We start from the raw sequence: 22,389 nt of genomic DNA, 5'->3' as shown, positions 1-22,389 counted from the left end.
GTAGCCTTGATCAGGACAGCATTCCCGGTTAAAGCATCTAGGAGAGAGAACAAACACTGGAGAAAGAGAAAGTGACATACGACCATGTAACTTATTTCCACTTCAGTAAGTTTATGAAACAGAGAATAGTTGGCATGCACACAAGACCACGGCAGAGGTATCGGGACCACACGCCCGTTTAAACTTCTGAAATATTCAGAGGATGAGGAGAGACAGGGAAACACCCAATCCTACTAATCCCAATAAAACAGATTGTTTACGAAAGGTGTGTGTGTGTCTTCCACTTACCAACATTCTCTTCAGAGAGCCGTAGGATCTCCTGGAACTGTGGTTTTACCTGAACGAGAGAGAGGACACCCCGCTATAGTCAGCACCTATGAAATGAATCGAAAAGTGCAGATTGTGTCCAGCACGAGGCCAACAGCAGACCAGTGCACATTCTTACCTTAGTGTTAGTGAAGATCTTGCCAAACGTGCGGCAGAGTCTCCAGAAGAAACGTGAGAACTCATGGACACACGTAGTGGAGGTTACAGTAATACGACCTACTATCTCTATCAGCTGGGGAAGACTGGAGAGAGGAGAGGGTCAGGATTATGTGTGCGTGCGAGCATACATGTGTGTATCTGTGTGTGTGTGTGTGTGTGTGTGTGTGTCTGTTTGTATATACACTACATGACCAAAAGTATGTGGACACCTGCTCGTCAAACATCTTATTCTGAAATCATGTGCATTAATATGGAGTTGGTCCCCCCTTTGCAGCCCCCCTAACAGCCTCCACTAGATGTTGGAACATTGCTGCGGGGACTTGCTTCCATTCAGTCACAAGAGCATTTGTGAGGTCGGGCAAATGGAAACCATTTAATGAAGCTCCCGATGAACAGCACTTGTGCTGACGTTGCTTCAAGACGAAGTTTGGAACTCGGTAGTGAGAGTTGCAACCGAGGACAGATGATATTTACAAACTACGTGCTTCAGCACTCGGCGGTCCCGTTCTGTGTGCTTGTGTGGCCTACCACTTTGTGGCTAAGCCATTGTTGCTCCTAGATGTTTCCACTTAACAATAACTTACAGTTGACCAGGGCAGCTCTAGCAGGGCAGACATTTGATGAACTGACTTGTGGGAAAGGTGGCATCCTATGACGGTGTGACGTTGAAAGTCACTGAGGTCTTCAGTAAGGCCATTCTACTGCTAATGTTTGTCTATGGAGATTGCATGGCGGTGTGCTCAATTATATACCTGTAAGCAACAGGTGTGGCTGAAATATATCAATTATATACCTGTAAGCAACAGGTGTGGCTGAAATATATATACACTGCTCAAAAAAATAAAGGGAACACTTAAACAACACAATGTAACTCAAAGTCAATCACACTTCTGTGAAATCAAACTGTCCACTTAGGAAGCAACACTGATTGACAATACATTTCACATGCTGTTGTGCAAATGGAATAGACAAAAGGTGGAAATTATAGGCAATTAGCAAGACACCCCCCAAAACAGGAGTGATTCTGCAGGTGGTGACCACAGACCACTTCTCAGTTCCTATGCTTCCTGGCTGATGTTTTGGTCACTTTTTAATGCTGGCGGTGCTCTCACTCTAGTGGTAGCATGAGACGGAGTCTACAACCCACACAAGTGGCTCAGGTAGTGCAGTTCATCCAGGATGGCACATCAATGCGAACTGTGGCAAAAAGGTTTGCTGTGTCTGTCAGCGTAGTGTCCAGAGCATGCAGGCGCTACCAGGAGACAGGCCAGTACATCAGGAGACGTGGAGGAGGCCGTAGGAGGGCAACAACCCAGCAGCAGGACCGGTACCTCCGCCTTAGTGCAAGGAGGTGCACTGCCAGAGCCCTGCAAAATGACCTCCAGCAGGCCACAAATGTGCATGTGTCAGCATATGGTCTCACAAGGGGTCTGAGGATCTCATCTCGGTACCTAATGGCAGTCAGGCTACCTCTGGCGAGCACATGGAGGGCTGTGCGGCCCCACAAAGAAATGCCACACCATGACTGACCCATCGCCAAACCGGTCATGCTGGAGGATGTTGCAGGCAGCAGAACGTTCTCCACGGCGTCTCCAGACTCTGTCACGTCTGTCACATGTGCTCATGTGCTCAGTGTGAACCTGCTTTCATCTGTGAAGAGCACAGGGCGCCAGTGGCGAATTTGCCAATCTTGGTGTTCTCTGGCAAATGCGAAACGTCCTGCACGGTGTTGGGCTGTAAGCACAACCCCCACCTGTGGACGTCGGGCCCTCATACCACCCTCATGGAGTCTGTTTCTGACCGTTTGAGCAGACACATGCACATTTGTGGCCTGCTGGAGGTCATTTTGCAGGGCTCTGGCAGTGCTCCTCCTTGCACAAAGGCGGAGGTAGCGGTCCTGCTGCTGGGTTGTTGCCCTCCTACGGCCTCCTCCACGTCTCCTGATGTACTGGCCTGTCTCCTGGTAGCGCCTCCATGCTCTGGACACTACGCTGACAGACACAGCAAACCTTTTGCCTTTCACCTGGTCAGTCTGTCTTGGAAAGATCTGGTGTGTTCCTAATGTTTTGTCCACTCAGTGTACATGTGTGTGTAGTGTATAGACCACTCACAGTTGATTGACCACCCACAGCATACTGTCCCAGCCCGTAGTGCCCTCATGTTCTAGCTGGTAATCATAGAGGATGAGGAGGCCGCCCAGCATCTCCCGGCTGCCCACGACAGTCGCTACATCCTGAAGAGGAGACGCTGGCCGAGGGAACCGCGTCACTGAGGGGTCAAACAGGAGTCATAGGTTAGGGGTCAGGGGTTAAAGGTCAGGGAAGCAAAATACTAGAGATTTTGGGAGAATATGGTAGTCAGAACATAGAAAGGTTACTGGCTTCCAACTTCCTGTGTGTTTCATACCCTCTATGGGGGGGATGTTTCCCTGCAGGGTGAGCCTGAGTGTTTCCTACCCTCGATGGGGGGGATGTCTCCCTGCAGGGTGAGCCTGAGTGTTTCCTACCCTCGATGGGGGGGATGTCTCCCTGCAGGGTGAGCCTGAGTGTTTCCTACCCTCGATGGGGGGGATGTCTCCCTGCACGGTGAGCCTGTGTGTTTCCTACCCTCGATGGGGGGGATGTGTCCCTGCAGGGTGAGCCTGTGTGTTTCCTACCCTCGATGGGGGGGATGTGTCCCTGCAGGGTGAGCCTGTGTGTTCCTACCCTCGATGGGGGGGATGTCTCCCTGCAGGGTGAGCCTGTGTGTTTCCTACCCTCTATTGGGGGGGATGTCTCCCTATAGGTTAACTCTGTGTGTTTCCTACCCTCTATGGGGGGAATGTCTCCCTGCAGGTTAACGCTGTGTGTTTCCTACCCTCTATGGGGGGGGATGTCTCCCTGCAGGGTGAGCCTGTGTGTTTCCTACCCTCTATGGGGGGGATGTCTCCCTGCAGGGTGAGCCTGAGTGTTTCCTACCCTCTATAGGGGGGATGTCTCCCTGCAGGGTGAGCCTGAGTGTTACCTACCCTCGATGGGGGGGGATGTCTCCCTGCAGGGTGAGCCTGAGTGTTTCCTACCCTCTATGGGGGGAATGTCTCCTTGCAGGTTAACTCTGTGTGTTTCCTACCCTCTATGGGGGGGGATGTCTCCCTGCAGGGTGAGCCTGAGTGTTTCCTACCCTCTATAGGGGGGATGTCTCCCTGCAGGGTGAGCCTGAGTGTTTCCTACCCTCGATGGGGGGGATGTCTCCCTGCAGGGTGAGCCTGAGTGTTTCCTACCCTCGATGGGGGGGGGATGTCTCCCTGCAGGGTGAGCCTGAGTGTTTCCTACCCTCGATGGGGGGGATGTCTCCCTGCAGGGTGAGCCTGAGTGTTTCCTACCCTCGATGGGGGGGATGTCTCCCTGCAGGGTGAGCCTGTGTGTTTCCTACCCTCTATGGGGGGGATGTCTCCCTGCAGGGTGAGCCTGAGTGTTTCCTACCCTCGATGGGGGGGATGTCTCCCTGCAGGGTGAGCCTGTGTGTTTCCTACCCTCTATGGGGGGGATGTCTCCCTGCAGGGTGAGCCTGTGTGTTTCCTACCCTCTATAGGGGGGGATGTCTCCCTGCAGGGTGAGCCTGTGCGTTCCTACCCTCGATGGGGGGGATGTTTCCCTGCAGGGTGAGCCTGAGTTTTTCCTACCCTCGATGGGGGGGATGTTTCCCTGCAGGGTGAGCCTGAGTTTTTCCTACCCTCGATGGGGGGGGATGTCTCCCTGCAGGGTGAGCCTGTGTGTTTCCTACCCTCTATAGGGGGGGATGTCTCCCTGCAGGGTGAGCCTGTGCGTTCCTACCCTCGATGGGGGGGATGTTTCCCTGCAGGGTGAGCCTGAGTTTTTCCTACCCTCGATGGGGGGGGTGTCTCCCTGCAGGGTGAGCCTGAGTGTTTCCTACCCTCAATGGGGGGGATGTCTCCCTGCAGGGTGAGCCTGTGTGTTTCCTACCCTCGATGGGGGGGATGTCTCCCTGCAGGGTGAGCCTGTGTGTTTCCTACCCTCGATGGGGGGGATGTCTCCTTGCAGGGTGAGCCTGTGTGTTTCCTACCCTCGATGGGGGGGGATGTCTCCTTGCAGGGTGAGCCTGTGTGTTTCCTACCCTCGATGGGGGGGATGTCTCCCTGCAGGGTGAGCCTGAGTGTTTCCTACCCTCTATGGGGGGGATGTCTCCCTGCAGGGTGAGCCTGTGTGTTCCTACCCTCGATGGGGGGGATGTCTCCCTGCAGGGTGAGCCTGTGTGTTTCCTACCCTCTATGGGGGGAATGTCTCCTTGCAGGTTAACTCTGTGTGTTTCCTACCCTCTATGGGGGGGGGTGTCTCCTTGCAGGTTAACTCTGTTTCCTACCCTCTATGGGGGGAATGTCTCCTTGCAGGTTAACTCTGTGTTTCCTACCCTCTATGGGGGGGGGGGGGGGGGTGTCTCCTTGCAGGTTAACTCTGTGTTTCCTACCCTCTATGGGGGGAATGTCTCCTTACAGGTTAACTCTGTTTTCTACCCTCTATGGGGGGGAATGTCTCCTTGCAGGTTAACTCTGTGTTTCCTACCCTCTATGGGGGGGGATGTCTCCCTGCAGGGTGAGCCTGAGTGTTTCCTACCCTCTATAGGGGGGATGTCTCCCTGCAGGGTGAGCCTGAGTGTTTCCTACCCTCGATGGGGGGGATGTCTCCCTGCAGGGTGAGCCTGAGTGTTTCCTACCCTCGATGGGGGGGATGTCTCCCTGCAGGGTGAGCCTGTGTGTTTCCTACCCTCGATGGGGGGGATGTCTCCCTGTAGGGTGAGCCTGTGTGTTTCCTACCCTCTATGGGGGGGATGTCTCCCTGCAGGGTGAGCCTGTGTGTTCCTACCCTCGATGGGGGGGATGTCTCCCTGCAGGGTGAGCCTGTGTGTTTTCTACCCTCTATGGGGGGGAATGTCTCCTTGCAGGTTAACTCTGTGTTTCCTACCCTCTATTGGGGGGGATGTCTCCCTGAAGGTTAACTCTGTGTGTTTCCTACCCTCTATGGGGGGAATGTCTCCTTGCAGGGTGAGCCTGTGTGTTTCCTACCCTCGATGGGGGGAAGTCTCCTTGCAGGTTAACTCTGTGTTTCCTACCCTCTATGGGGGGGAATATCTCCTTGCAGGTTAACTCTGTGTGTTTCCTACCCTCTATGGGGGGGAATATCTCCTTGCAGGTTAACTCAGTGTTTCCTACCCTCTATGGGGGGAATGTCTCCTTGCAGGTTAACTCTGTGTGTGAAGGGAGCGTTCTGGATCACCACAGAGAACAGAGGAGGGATGAGAGACTGGAGGGCCGACAGGAACATGTGGAGCTTGTGTTCATCAAGACCATGTTCACCCTGCTTGGGGGGGGGGGGGGGGGGTAGAGAGAGAGAGAGACAGACAGAGGAGAGTTAGAGCTTCTCCATCTAGACTGATCAACCTTATTGATCCATTGAGATCAAAAGCACATTTTTTCTTAGACATGTCAAATAACCAAAGTCCTGTGGGTCTACCTACCTTCAGTAGTTTCTCTATGCGGGCCAGCAGAGAGGGGAAGAGAGTGGTCTGGAGGATTCCCAGCTCTGTGGTCCAGGCAGCGAATGCTGGGATGAACACCTGGTGGATAGCACTGACCACCCTCTCGGATGGGTCACCGAGGGACAACAACATCAACTCAAAACCCTGACCGCAACATGAACACAACCACAGTCACTATAACAAGACCACCGGTAATTTAACTAAACACAAGTCCGGTCATAAAAGCCTTTTTCTAACGCACGGACACACACACACACACACACACACACCTGGGAGTACTTGTCAGGGTCGTCGATGTATCCCATGATGATAGCGAGGCTTTTGACCACAGCCTCTCTGACCATGTCTGCCTTGTCTTCAGCCAGCATCTGCTGCAGCATGGACAACACCAGGGAAATACGTATCTCCTTCTGTTAACACACACACATAGGCAGAGAGAACACACACACTCAGCTACACGTGTGTGTGTGTGTCTAACAGGCAGATAAACTGTGTGATAACATCAGTTTAAGTACCGGTGTGTGTGTGTGTGTATGTATGTGACAAAGAGAGACAGATCGTGTTTGTGAGTCTTACAGGCAGGTAAGGTGCTAAGGCTCCACAGGCCTCTGCTACCAACAACCTTCTCTCTGAATACTTATGGTTGATCTGGGGAAAGAGAGAGAGACAGAGACAGAGAGAGACAGAGAGTTGACAAACAAACAAACCAAAACAAAGTCAGTCTTCTCATGCTATGTTGATTTCAAAAAAGCCTTCGACTCAATTTGGGTCTGCTATACACATGGATGGAAAGTGGTTTTGGGGGTAAAACATACGACATTATAAAATCCATGTACACAAACAACACGTGTGTGGTTAAAATAGGCAGTGTACAGTTAAAATATGCAAAAAACACACATTTCTTCCCACAGAGCCGTGGGTTGAGACAGGGATGCAGCGTAAGTCCCACCCTCTTCAACATATATATCAACGAATTGGCGATGGCACTAGAACAGTCTGCAGCACCCGGCATCACCCTACTAGAATCTGAAGTCAAATGTCTACTGTTTGCTGATGATCTGGTGCTTCTGTCACCAACCAAGGAGGGCCTACAGCAGCACCTAGATCTTCTGAACAGATGCTGCCAGACCTGGGCCCTGACTGTAAATCTCAGTAAGACAAAAATAATGGTGCTCCAAAAAAGTTCCAGTTGCCAGGACCACAAATACAAATTCCATCTAGACACAGTTGCCCAAGAACACACAAAAAACTACACATACCTCGGCCTAAACATCAGCGCCACAGGTAACTTCCACAAAGCTGTGAACGATCTGAGAGACAAGGCATTCTATGCCATCAAAAGGAACATAAAATTCAATATACCAATTAGGGTCTGGCTAAAAATACTTGAGTCAGTTATAGAACCCATTGCCCTTTATGGTTGTGAGGTCTGGGGTCCGCTCACCAACCAAGATTTCACAAAATGGGACAAACACCAAATTCAGACTCTGCATGCAGAATTCTGCAAAAATATTCTCCGTGTACAACGTAAAACACCAAATAATGCATGCAGAGTAGAATTAAGCCGATACCCACTAATTATCAAAATCCAGAAAAGAGCCGTTAAATTCTACACCCACCTAAAAGGAAGCGATTCCCAAACCTTCCATAACAAAGCCATCACCTACAGAGAGATGAACCTGGAGAAGAGTCCCCTAAGCAAGCTGGTCCTGGGGCTCTGTTAACAAACACACCCCACAGAACCCCTGGACAGCAGCACAATTAGACCCAACCAAATCAAGAGAAAACAAAAAGATAATTACTTGACACATTGGAAAAAATTTACAAAAAACAGAGCAAACTAGAATGCTATTTAGCTCTAAACAGAGAGTACACAGTGGCAGAATACCTGACCACTGTGACTGACCCAAACTTAAGGAAAGCTATGACTATGTACAGACTAAGTGAGCATAGCCTTGCTATTGAGAAAGGCCACAGTAGGCAGATGGCACTCAAGAAAAGACAGGCTATGTGCACACTGCCCACAAAATGAGGTGGAAACTGAGTTGCACTTCCTAACCTCCTGCCCGATGTATGACCATAGAGACAAATATTTCCCTCAGATTACACAGATCCACAAAGAATTAGAAAACAAACCCAATTTTGATAAACTCCCATATCTACTGGGTGAAATACCAGCGTGACATCACAACAGCAAGATTTGTGACCTGTTGCCACAAGAAAAGGGCAACCAGTGAAGAACCAACACCATTGTAAATACAACCCATATTCGTGCTTATTTATTTTCCCTTGCGTACTTTAACCATTTGTACATTGTTACAACACTGTATATGTACATAATATGACATTTGTAATGTCTTTATTCTTTTGAAACTTCTGTATGTGTAATATTGACTGTTCATTTTGATTGTTTATTTCACTTTTGTATATTATCTACCTCACTTGCTTTGGCAATGTTAACACATGTTTCCCATGCCAATAAAGCCCCTTGAATTGAATTGAGAGAGACAGACAAAGAGAGAGACAGAGAGAGAGACAAACAAAAGAGAGAGACAGAGAGACAGCGAGACAGAGACTGTCAGAGACTGTCTGATCACAGCCAAATTACGTTGTTCCTCAAAAGAACAGACATGGAAACAACCACACATTCACAGCCCAGTAAGCTGTACTTATCAGAAATTCATACAGATGGGCCCAAAACAGCACAGAAGAATACCAGAAAGCAACCAAAATATCCAGACACTCTTAGATAACTTTCTGGACACCACATTCACTCACAGTAAAGAAGGCATCAATCTAGCAGTAAAAAACATCAACTATATATTCAGGCAAATGGCAAAAGAAGCACAACTGAAATTGACAAAAAACATCGCAAAAAAGACCACTGGTCTGTGGCAGACTGTAAAATTATTTAAAAAAAAAAAAAAATTAGAACACTATCCGACCAAAAGCACAGAGGCCCAAATAATGGTGAATTATGCCTTCATTACTGTGAGAATTTAAAACTCTATAAACGTACTCAGAACCAAAAAAGCACAGTACAACAGCAAGCAGCTGACACTAATTGAGGAGTCCATCAACACAAAAAGCATTTGATTCTATTTGGCATACAGGACTGTTCTACAAAGTTATTGAAAGTTGTGTAGGGGGTAAAACCTATGACTTAATCAAATCAATGTATACTGGCAATACATGCAGCATTAAAATTGGCAAGAAAATAACAGAATTCTTCAACCAGGGGTGGGGCCTTCGCCAGGGTTGCAATCTAAGCCCTGCACTCTTCAATATTTACATCAACGAATTGGCCAGTATTCTAGAAAAATCCTCAGCCCCTGGTGTTCGGCTCCACAATTCAGAGGTTAAATGCCTACTCTTCGCAGATGACCTATGCCTGCTGTTACCCACAGCACATGGCCTACAGCAGAGCCTGGACCTGCTAGAGCAGTACTGCCAGACCTGGGCCCTGGCAGAAAACCCCCCAAAAACTAAAATTATTTCCAGAGAAGACCCAGATCTCAGGGAATAAGACCAAAGTTCTCAATTGGTACAATATATAGAGTTCTGCACACACTACAATTACTTAGGTTTAAAAATAAGCTCAACTGGACACCTTAATGAGGCAGTGAATGAACTGAGAGAGAAAGCAAGCAGGGCATTCTACGCCATTAAAAAACGAATTCGAATTGAAATACCTTTGGGGTCCACTTGCAAAACAAGGTTTCACCAAATGGGACAAACACCCCATTGAAACCCTGCATGCAGAGTTCTGTAAGATTCTCCTACATGTCCAGAGGAAAACTACAAACGGTGCATGCAGGGCAGAATTAGGCCAATATCCACTAATAATACAAACTCAAAAAAGAGCAATTAAGTTTTGGAAACATCTAAAATACAATGACCCCCTCTCATATCATTACCAAGCCCTGCAATGACAAGAGCTGAGCAAAGAAAAGAGTCCCCTCATCCAGCTGGTCCTGGGGCTGAGTACACAAACCTGTTCTACTTACACACAGGACCAGAACATCCAATCAATCAGAATAAACCAAATTACAACACAGTCAAAACAAAACTACATTGCTTATTGGGAAACACAAGCACAAAGCAAAATGCAGTGCTATCTGGCCCTAAATTGACAGTACACGGTGGCTAACTATTTGACCATGGTAACTGATCAAAACCTTAGAAAAACCTTGACAAAGTACAGGCTCAGTGAGCACAGCCTTCCCATTGAGAAGGGTAGACACAGGAAAACCTGGCTCCCTGTAGAGGAAAGGCTGTGCAACCACTGCCCAACAGCAGAACCTGAGACAGAGCTGCATTTCCTGATAAAATGTAAAAAATATAAAACAATTAGGTAGTGTCATTTCCACAAATTTGAAACCCTTATTCAAGGTTTCAAAGACCTCTCTGATGAGAGTAGGCTACCCGTCCTGTTGGGGGAGGACGCAGAGAGCTGTGGGTTGGCAGCGCACTACATTGCTGCCTGCCATATGTTGAGGGACAGTGTCTGACTGACCAATCAACCTGCACATGTCCTCTACTGTCTGCTTATTGTTATTGTTGAATGTATGGTTCTTTTGACACTTGGTTATTATTGTTGTCAATTTTGATTCTTATTATTTTCATATTGTAAATATCCAAAGTAAGCTTTGGCAATATGTACATTGTTACATCATGCCAATAGAGACAGCGAGAGGTCATGAGCTACGAGTTCTTCTGCAAAATATAGAATTAGAGTTGGATAAATGTAGATAAACCTTGATTTTTTTCCCCCCCACAAGGACATATAGGATTCTACCCTCTACATCAAATCAAAATTCCATAACTAAAACTGTGATTTTGGACAAAATTACCTGAATGGACTATCACTACCAAGGATTATCAAGAAAAAACTTTAACAAACCAAAACCTGCAGAAGAAACACAGCGGAACCTGGAAATACCGTCAACACAAGACTGAAGTGAGTAATATTCAGTAATCTCTAGGTCATTTTCTTATATAAAGCAAAGTAAATGGGCTACTAAGCTACCAAGCTGCTAGGACAGAACTGACCTGGCTGCAACTTCAATTAGCACTGAAGTGTGAAAGGAGATTTGTGAAATCTCTTGAGCCTAACAACGGCAGCAGAGTTCCACAGCCTCCCAGAATCAAGGCCTGTGAAGCCCCCTGCTCCATGGCGTATCCCTGGGCAGATGTCATCACAGTACCCCATGGACATTACAAATAACACTACACAAATAAGTACAAAAACAAGCTCCTCAAGGACAATATTTGCTGACTGCTAAAAAGAGGGGAACATAAGCAACTTCATTTTCAACACAGACCATCCCCTGGTACAGTGCTATATTAACACAGACCATCCCCTGGCACAGTGCTATATTAACACAGACCATCCCCTGGTACAGTGCTATATTAACACAGACCATCCCCTGGCACAGTGCTATATTAACACAGACCATCCCCTGGTACAGTGCTATATTAACCAGACCATCCCCTGGCATGACACAGTGCTATATTAACCAGACCATCCCCTGGCATGACACAGTGCTATATTAACCAGACCATCCCCTGGCATGACACAGTGCTATATTAACCAGACCATCCCCTGGCATGGCGCAGTGCTATATTAACACAGACCATCCCCTGGTACAGTGCTATATTAACACAGACCATCCCCTGGCACAGTGCTATATTAACACATGACACAGTGCTATATTAACCAGACCATCCCCTGGTACAGTGCTATATTAACCAGACCATCCCCTGGCATGACACAGTGCTATATTAACCAGACCATCCCCTGGTACAGTGCTATATTAACCAGACCATCCCCTGGCATGACACAGTGCTATATTAACCAGACCATCCCCTGGTACAGTGCTATATTAACCAGACCATCCCCTGGCATGACACAGTGCTATATTAACCAGACCATCCCCTGGTACAGTGCTATATTAACCAGACCATCCCCTGGCATGGCACAGTGCTATATTAACCAGACCATCCCCTGGTACAGTGCTATATTAACCAGACCATCCCCTGGCATGACACAGTGCTATATTAACCAGACCATCCCCTGGCATGGCGCAGTGCTATATTAACACAGACCATCCCCTGGTACAGTGCTATATTAACCAGACCATCCCCTGGCATGACAATGCTATATTAACCAGACCATCCCCTGGCATGGCGCAGTGCTATATTAACACAGACCCTCCCCTGGCACAGTGCTATATTAACACAGACCATCCCCTGGCATGACACAGTGCTATATTAACCAGACCATCCCCTGGCATGACACAGTGCTATATTAACCAGACCATCCCCTGGAATGGCACAGTGCTAAATTAACCAGACCATCCCCTGGCATGACACAGTGCTATATTAACCAGACCATCCCCTGGCATGGCACAGTGCTATATTAACACAGACCATCCCCTGGCATGGCACAGTGCTATATTAACCAGACCATCCCCTGGCATGGCACAGTGCTATATTAACCAGACCATCCCCTGGCATGGCACAGTGCTATATTAACACAGACCATCCCCTGGCATGGCACAGTGCTATATTAACACAGACCATCCCCTGGCATGGCACAGTGCTATATTAACACAGACCATCCCCTGGCATGGCACAGTGCTATATTAACACAGACCATCCCCTGGCATGGCACAGTGCTATATTAACACATACCATCCCCTGGTACAGTGCTATATTAACCAGACCATCCCCTGGCATGACACAGTGCTATATTAACCAGACCATCCCCTGGCATGACACAGTGCTATATTAACCAGACCATCCCCTGGCATGACAGTGCTATATTAACCAGACCATCCCCTGGCATGGCACAGTGCTATATTAACACAGACCATCCCCTGGTACAGTGCTATATTAACACAGACCATCCCCTGGCATGGCACAGTGCTATATTAACACAGACCATCCCCTGGCATGGTGCTATATTAACACAGACCATCCCCTGGCATGACACAGTGCTATATTAACACAGACCATCCCCTGGCATGACACAGTGCTATATTAACCAGACCATCCCCTGGCATGGCGCAGTGCTATATTAACACAGACCAACCCCTGGCATGGCACAGTGCTATATTAACACAGACCATCCCCTGGCATGGCACAGTGCTATATTAACCAGACCATCCCCTGGCATGGTGCTATATTAACACAGACCATCCCCTGGCATGACACAGTGCTATATTAACCAGACCATCCCCTGGCATGACACAGTGCTATATTAACACAGACCATCCCCTGGCATGACACAGTGCTATATTAACAGACCATCCCCTGGCATGGCACAGTGCTATATTAACCAGACCATCCCCTGGCATGACACAGTGCTATATTAACCAGACCATCCCATGGCATGACACAGTGCTATATTAACACAGACCATCCCCTGGCATGACACAGTGCTATATTAACACAGACCATCCCCTGGCATGACACAGTGCTATATTAACAGACCATCCCCTGGCATGGCACAGTGCTATATTAACACAGACCATCCCCTGGCACGACACAGTGCTATATTAACCAGACCATCCCCTGGCATGGCACAGTGCTATATTAACCAGACCATCCCCTGGCATGACACAGTGCTATATTAATCAGACCATCCCCTGGCATGACACAGTGCTATATTAACACAGACCATCCCCTGGCAAGACACAGTGCTATATTAACCAGACCATCCCCTGACATGACACAGTGCTATATTAACCAGACCATCCCCTGGCATGACACAGTGCTATATTAACACAGAACATCCCCTGGCACAGTGCTATATTAACCAGACCATCCCCTGGCACAGTGCTATATTAACAGACCATCCCCTGGCATGGCACAGTGCTATATTAACCAGACCATCCCCTGGCATGACACACAGTGCTATATCAACACAGACCATCCCCTGGCACAGTGCTATATTAACCAGACCATCCCCTGGCACAGTGCTATATTAACACAGACCATCCCCTGGCATGGCACAGTGCTATATTAACCAGACCATCCCCTGGCACAGTGCTATATTAACATAGACCATCACCTGGCATGGCACAGTGCTATATTAACACAGACCATCCCCTGGCATGGCACAGTGCTATATTAACACAGACCATCCCGTGGCATGGCACAGTGCTATATTAACACAGACCATCCCCTGGCACAGTGCTATATTAACACAGACCATCCCCTGGCATGACACAGTACTATATTAACACAGACCATCCCCTGGCATGACACAGTGCTATATTAACACAGACCATCCCCTGGCATGACACAGTGCTATATTAACACAGACCATCCCCTGGCATGACACAGTGCTATATTAACACAGACCACCCCCTGGCATGGCACAGTGCTATATTAACACAGACCACCCCCTGACATGGCACAGTGCTATATTAACACAGACCACCCCCTGGCATGGCACAGTGCTATATTAACACAGACCACCCACTGGCATGGCACAGTGCAATATTAACACAGACCATCCCCTGGCACGGCACAGTGCTATATTAACACAGACCATCCCATGGCACAGTGCTATATTAACACAGACCATCCCCTGGCACGGCACAGTGCTATATTAACCAGACCATCCCCTGGCACAGTGCTATATTAACCAGACCATCCCCTGGCACAGTGCTATATTAACACAGACCATCCCCTGCCATGACACAGTGCTATATTAACACAGACCATCCCCTGGCATGGCACAGTGCTATATTAACACAGACCATCCCCTGGCACAGTGCTATATTAACACAGACCATCCCCTGGCACAGTGCTATATTAACACAGACCATCCCCTGGCATGACACAGTGCTATATTAACCAGACCATCCCCTGGCACAGTGCTATATTAACCAGACCATCCCCTGGCACAGTGCTATATTAACCAGACCATCCCCTGGCACAGTGCTATATTAACACAGACCATCCCCTGGCATGACACAGTGCTATATTAACCAGACCATCCCCTGGCACAGTGCTATATTAACAAAGACCATCCCCTGGCACAGTGCTATATTAACCAGACCATCCCCTGGCACAGTGCTATATTAACACAGACCATCCCCTGGCATGACACAGTGCTATATTAACACAGACCATCCCCTGGCACAGTGCTATATTAACCAGACCATCCCTTGGCATGGCACAGTGCTATATTAACACAGACCATCCCCTGGCACGGCACAGTGCGTTATTAACAAGACCATCCCCTGGCACAGTGCTATATTAACCAGACCATCCCCTGGCACAGTGCTATATTAACACAGACCATCCCCTGGCATGACACAGTGCTATATTAACACAGACCATCCCCTGGCACAGTGCTATATTAACACAGACCATCCCCTGGCACGGCACAGTGCGTTATTAACAAGACCATCCCCTGGCAAGGTGCTATATTAAAACAGACCATCCCCTGGCATGGCGCAGTGCTATATTAACACAGACCATCCCCTGGCATGGTACAGTGCTATATTAACACAGACCATCCCCTGGCACAGAGCTATATTAACCAGACCATCCCCTGGCACAGAGCTATATTAACCAGACCATCCCCTGGCACAGAGCTATATTAACCAGACCATCCCCTGGCATGGCACAGAGCTATATTAACCAGACCATCCCCTGGCATGGTACAGTGCTATATTAACACAGACCATCCCCTGGCACAGAGCTATATTAACACAGACCATCCCCTGGCACAGAGCTATATTAACCAGACCATCCCCTGGCACAGAGCTATATTAACACAGACCATCCCCTGGCACAGAGCTATATTAACCAGACCATCCCCTGGCATGGCACAGTGCTAAATTAACACAGACCATCCCCTGGCATGGTACAGTGCTATATTAACACAGACCATCCCCTGGCATGGTACAGTGCTATATTAACACAGACCATCCCCTGGCATGGCACAGTGCTATATTAACACAGACCATCCCCTGGCATGGCACAGTGCTATATTAACACAGACCATCCCCTGGCATGGCACAGTGCTATATTAACACAGACCATCCCCTGGCACGGCACAGTGCTATATTAACACAGACCATCCCCTGGCACGGCACAGTGCTATATTAACAAGACCATCCCCTGGCATGGCACAGTGCTATATTAACACAGACCATCCCCTGGCAAGGTGCTATATTAACACAGACCATCCCCTGGCATGGCACAGTGCTATATTAACACAGACCATCCCCTGGTACAGTGCTCTATTAACACAGACCATCCCCTGGCATGGCACAGTGCTATATTAATACAGACCACCCCCTGGCATGGCACAGTGCAATATTAACACAGACCATCCCCTGGCATGGCACAGTGCTATATTAACACAGACCATCCCCTGGCATGGCACAGTGCTATATTAACACAGACCATCCCCTGGCATGGTACAGTGCTATATTAACACAGACCATCCCCTGGCACAGAGCTATATTAACCAGACCATCCCCTGGCATGGCACAGTGCTAAATTAACACAGACCATCCCCTGGCATGGTACAGTGCTATATTAACACAGACCATCCCCTGGCATGGCACAGTGCTATATTAACACAGACCATCCCCTGGCATGACACAGTGCTATATTAACACAGACCATCCCCTGGCACGGCACAGCTATATTAACAAGACCATCCCCTGGCATGGCACAGTGCTATATTAACACAGACCATCCCCTGGCAAGGTGCTATATTAACACAGACCATCCCCTGGCATGGCACAGTGCTATATTAACACAGACCATCCCCTGGTACAGTGCTCTATTAACACAGACCATCCCCTGGCATGGCACAGTGCTATATTAATACAGACCACCCCCTGGCATGGCACAGTGCAATATTAACACAGACCATCCCCTGGCATGGCACAGTGCTATATTAACACAGACCATCCCCTGGCATGGCACAGTGCTATATTAACACAGACCATCCCCTGGCATGGTACAGTGCTATATTAACACAGACCATCCCCTGGCACAGAGCTATATTAACCAGACCATCCCCTGGCATGGCACAGTGCTAAATTAACACAGACCATCCCCTGGCATGGTACAGTGCTATATTAACACAGACCATCCCCTGGCATGGCACAGTGCTATATTAACACAGACCATCCCCTGGCATGACACAGTGCTATATTAACACAGACCATCCCCTGGCACGGCACAGCTATATTAACAAGACCATCCCCTGGCATGGCACAGTGCTATATTAACACAGACCATCCCCTGGCAAGGTGCTATATTAACACAGACCATCCCCTGGCATGGCACAGTGCTATATTAACACAGACCATCCCCTGGTACAGTGCTCTATTAACACAGACCATCCCCTGGCATGGCACAGTGCTATATTAATACAGACCACCCCCTGGCATGGCACAGTGCAATATTAACACAGACCATCCCCTGGCATGGCACAGTGCTATATTAACACAGACCATCCCCTGGCATGGCACAGTGCTATATTAACATAGACCATCCCCTGGCATGACACAGTTCTATATTAACAAGACAATCCCCTGGCATGGCACAGTGCTATATTAACACAGACCATCCCCTGGCATGGCACAGTGCTATATTAACACAGACCATCACCTGGCACCCTGCTATATTAACACAGACCATCCCCTGGCATGACACAGTGCTATATTAACCAGACCATCCCCTGGCATGACACAGTGCTATATTAACACAGACCATCCCCTGGCATGGCACAGTGCTATATTAACAAAGACCATCCCCTGGCACAGTGCTATATTAACACAGACCATCCCCTGGCATGACACAGTGCTATATTAAAACAGACCATCCCCTGGCACAGTGCTATATTAACACAGACCATCCCCTGGCATGACACAGTGCTATATTAAAACAGACCATCCCCTGGCATGACACAGTGCTATATTAAAACAGACCATCCCCTGGCATGACACAGTGCTATATTAACACAGACCATCCCCTGGCATGGCACAGTGCTATATTAACACAGACCATCCCCTGGCATGACACAGTGCTATATTAAAACAGACCATCCCCTGGCACGGCACAGTGCTATATTAAAACAGACCATCCCCTGGCATGACACAGTGCTATATTAACACAGACCATCCCCTGGGATGACACAGTGCTATATTAACACAGACCATCCCCTGGCATGACACAGTGCTATATTAACACAGACCATCCCCTGGCACGGCACAGTGCTATATTAAAACAGACCATCCCCTGGCATGACACAGTGCTATATTAACACAGACCATCCCCTGGCATGACACAGTGCTATATTAACACAGACCATCCCCTGGCATGGCACAGTGCTATATTAACACAGACCATCCCCTGGCACGGCACAGTGCTATATTAAAACAGACCATCCCCTGGCACAGTGCTATATTAAAACAGACCATCCCCTGGCATGACACAGTGCTATATTAACACAGACCATCCCCTGGGATGACACAGTGCTATATTAACCAGACCATCCCCTGGCATGGCACAGTGCTATATTAACACAGACCATCCCCTGGCATGACACAGTGCTATATTAACACAGACCATCCCCTGACATGGCACAGTGCTATATTAACAAAGACCATCCCCTGGCACGGCACAGTGCTATATTAAAACAGACCATCCCCTGGCATGACACAGTGCTATATTAACACAGACCATCCCCTGGCACGGCACAGTGCTATATTAACACAGACCATCCCCTGGTACAGTGCTATATTAACACAGACCATCCCCTGGCATGGCACAGTGCTATATTAACAAAGACCATCCCCTGGCACAGCACAGTGCTATATTAACCAGACCATCCCCTGGCATGGCACAGTGCTATATTAACACAGACCATCCCCTGGTACAGTGCTATATTAACACAGACCATCCCCTGGCACAGTGCTATATTAACCAGACCATCCCCTGGCATGACACAGTGCTATATTAACCAGACCATCCCCTGGCATGGCACAGTGCTATATTAACCAGACCATCCCCTGACATGGCACAGTGCTATATTAACACAGACCATCCCCTGGCACAGTGCTATATTAACACAGACCATCCCCTGGCATGACACAGTGCTATATTAACCAGACCATCCCCTGGCATGACACAGTGCTATATTAACCAGACCATCCCCTGACATGGCACAGTGCTATATTAACACAGACCATCCCCTGGCACAGTGCTATATTAACCAGATCATCCCCTGACATGGCACAGTGCTATATTAACAGAGACCATCACCTGGCACAGTGCTATATTAACACAGACCATCCCCTGGCACGGCACAGTGCTATATTAACACAGACCATCCTCTGGCATGACACAGTGCTATATTAACACAGACCATCCCCTGACACAGTGCTATATTAACCAGACCATCCCCTGGCATGGCACAGTGCTATATTAACACAGACCATCCCCTGGCATGGCATAGTGCTATATTAACACAGACCATCCCCTGGCATGACACAGTGCTATATTAACCAGTCCATCCCCTGGCACAGTGCTATATTAACACAGACCATCCCCTGGCATGACACAGTGCTATATTAACAGACCATCCCCTGGCACAGTGCTATATTAACACAGACCATCCCCTGGCATGACACAGTGCTATATTAACCAGACCATCCCCTGGCACAGTGCTATATTAACCAGACCATCCCCTGGCATGGCACAGTGCTATATTAACACAGACCATCCCCTGGCATGACACAGTGCTATATTAACCAGACCATCCCCTGGCATGGCACAGTGCTATATTAACACAGACCATCCCCTGGCACGGCACAGTGCTATATTAACAGACCATCCCCTGGCATGGCACAGTGCTATATTAACACAGACCATCCCCTGGCATGACACAGTGCTATATTAACACAGACCATCCCCTGGTACAGTGCTATATTAACACAGACCATCCCCTGGCATGACACAGTGCTATATTAACCAGACCATCCCCTGGCATGACACAGTGCTATATTAACACAGACCACCCCCTGGCATGACACAGTGCTATATTAACCAGACCATCCCCTGGCATGACACAGTGCTATATTAACACAGACCATCCCCTGGCATGACACAGTGCTATATTAACAAAGACCATCCCCTGGCACGGCACAGTGCTATATTAAAACAGACCATCCCCTGGCATGGTGCTATATTAACAAAGACCATCCCCTGGCACGGCACAGTGCTATATTAAAACAGACCATCCCCTGGCATGACACAGTGCTATATTAACCAGACCATCCCCTGGCATGACACAGTGCTATATTAACCAGACCATCCCCTGGCATGACACAGTGCTATATTAACACAGACCATCCCCTGACATGGCACAGTGCTATATTAACAAAGACCATCCCCTGGCACGGCACAGTGCTATATTAAAACAGACCATCCCCTGGCATGACACAGTGCTATATTAACCAGACCATCCCCTGGCATGGCACAGTGCTATATTAACACAGACCATCCCCTGGCACGGCACAGTGCTATATTAACCAGACCATCCCCTGGCATGACACAGTGCTATATTAACACAGACCATCCCCTGACATGGCACAGTGCTATATTAACAAAGACCATCCCCTGGCACGGCACAGTGCTATATTAACCAGACCATCCCCTGGCATGACACAGTGCTATATTAACACAGACCATCCCCTGGCATGACACAGTGCTATATTAACCAGACCATCCCCTGGCATGGCACAGTGCTATATTAACACAGACCATCCCCTGGCATGACACAGTCCTATATTAACCAGACCATCCCCTGGCATGACACAGTCCTATATTAACCAGACCATCCCCTGGCATGGCACAGTGCTATATTAACACAGACCATCCCCTGGTACAGTGCTATATTAACACAGACCATCCCCTGGCATGGCACAGTGCTATATTAACCAGACCATCCCCTGGCACAGTGCTATATTAACACAGACCATCCCCTGGCACAGTGCTATATTAACACAGACCATCCCCTGGCACAGTGCTATATTAACCAGACCATCCCCTGGCATGGCACAGTGCTATATTAACACAGACCATCCCCTGGCACGGCACAGTGCTATATTAACACAGACCATCCCCTGGCATGGCACAGTGCTATATTAACCAGACCATCCCCTGACACAGTGCTATATTAACACAGACCATCCCCTGGCATGGCATAGTGCTATATTAACACAGACCATCCCCTGGCATGGCATAGTGCTATATTAACACAGACCATCCCCTGGCATGACACAGTGCTATATTAACCAGTCCATCCCCTGGCACAGTGCTATATTAACACAGACCATCCCCTGGCATGACACAGTGCTATATTAACCAGTCCATCCCCTGGCACAGTGCTATATTAACACAGACCATCCCCTGGCATGACACAGTGCTATATTTATTTATTTATTTTATTTATTTCACCTTTATTTAACCAGGTAGGCAAATTGAGAACACGTTCTCATTTACAATTGCGACCTGGCCAAGATAAAGCAAAGCAGTTCGATACATACAACAACACATAGTTACACATGGAGTAGAACAAACATACAGTCAATAATACAGTGAAAAATAAGTCTATATACAATGTGAGCAAGTGAGGTGAGATAAGGGAGGTGAAGGCAAACAAAATATATATAAAAATAAATAAAAATATAAAAAGGCCATGGTGGCGAAGTAAATACAATATAGCAAGTAAAAAAAAAAAATAAAAAATAAAAATATATATATATATATATATATTTTTTAATATTAATTAATATTATTATTAACACAGACCATCCCCTGGCATGGCACAGTGCTATATTAACACAGACCATCCCCTGGCATGACACAGTGCTATATTAACCAGACCATCCCCTGGCATGGCATAGTGCTATATTAACACAGACCATCCCCTGGCATGACACAGTGCTATATTAACCAGACCATCCCCTGGCATGACACAGTGCTATATTAACACAGACCATCCCCTGGCATGACACAGTGCTATATTAACCAGACCATCCCCTGGCATGACACAGTGCTATATTAACCAGACCATCCCCTGGCATGACACAGTGCTATATTAACACAGACCATCCCCTGGCATGGCACAGTGCTATAAGAGCACACTACCACTATGTCAAGAGAGAGGGTATTGGCCCAGGGTGGAAACTCAGAATACTAGACATTGAAGATATTGAAACAACCTCTCAACGTGTACAAGTCTGGGACAGTAATGGTGCAGGGCCTCCTCATGCAGTTCCAGCAGGACTTTTATGGGATCAAAGACAGAGCACAGCAGGAAAA

General features: G+C 48.1%; 1 protein-coding gene across 8 annotated transcripts in view; it reads right to left on the bottom strand.

Moving 5' to 3' along the window:
- The window catches only part of LOC129858976 (RAB11-binding protein RELCH homolog), a 139,039-nt gene that overhangs the window by 74,515 nt on the left and 42,135 nt on the right, over positions 1–22,389 (bottom strand). For 6 of the 8 annotated variants that reach the window (XR_008760114.1, XM_055928251.1, XM_055928253.1 and 3 more), the window contains 8 exons: positions 6,595–6,666; positions 6,288–6,428; positions 5,998–6,162; positions 5,693–5,840; positions 2,598–2,754; positions 446–569; positions 289–337; positions 1–37 (listed from right to left, as the gene is read on the bottom strand). The exon at positions 1–37 is cut by the window's left edge and continues 43 nt beyond it. Coding sequence is in view for 7 of the 8 variants with exons in the window: in XM_055928251.1 (XP_055784226.1) it covers positions 1–37; positions 289–337; positions 446–569; positions 2,598–2,754; positions 5,693–5,840; positions 5,998–6,162; positions 6,288–6,428; positions 6,595–6,666 (893 nt within the window). In the remaining variant the exon portion in view is untranslated. The remainder of the gene's footprint in view (positions 38–288; positions 338–445; positions 570–2,597; positions 2,755–5,692; positions 5,841–5,997; positions 6,163–6,287; positions 6,429–6,594; positions 6,667–22,389) is intronic. The other 2 variants (XM_055928255.1, XM_055928252.1) reach the window with 2 other exon arrangements.

This window comes from Salvelinus fontinalis, chromosome 7 (genome assembly GCF_029448725.1).
Source record: "Salvelinus fontinalis isolate EN_2023a chromosome 7, ASM2944872v1, whole genome shotgun sequence".
In the NCBI taxonomy this organism is placed as follows: domain Eukaryota; kingdom Metazoa; phylum Chordata; class Actinopteri; order Salmoniformes; family Salmonidae; genus Salvelinus; species Salvelinus fontinalis.
Note: the sequence above shows the minus strand (reverse complement) of the source record. Positions and strands in the feature narration are given on the sequence as shown.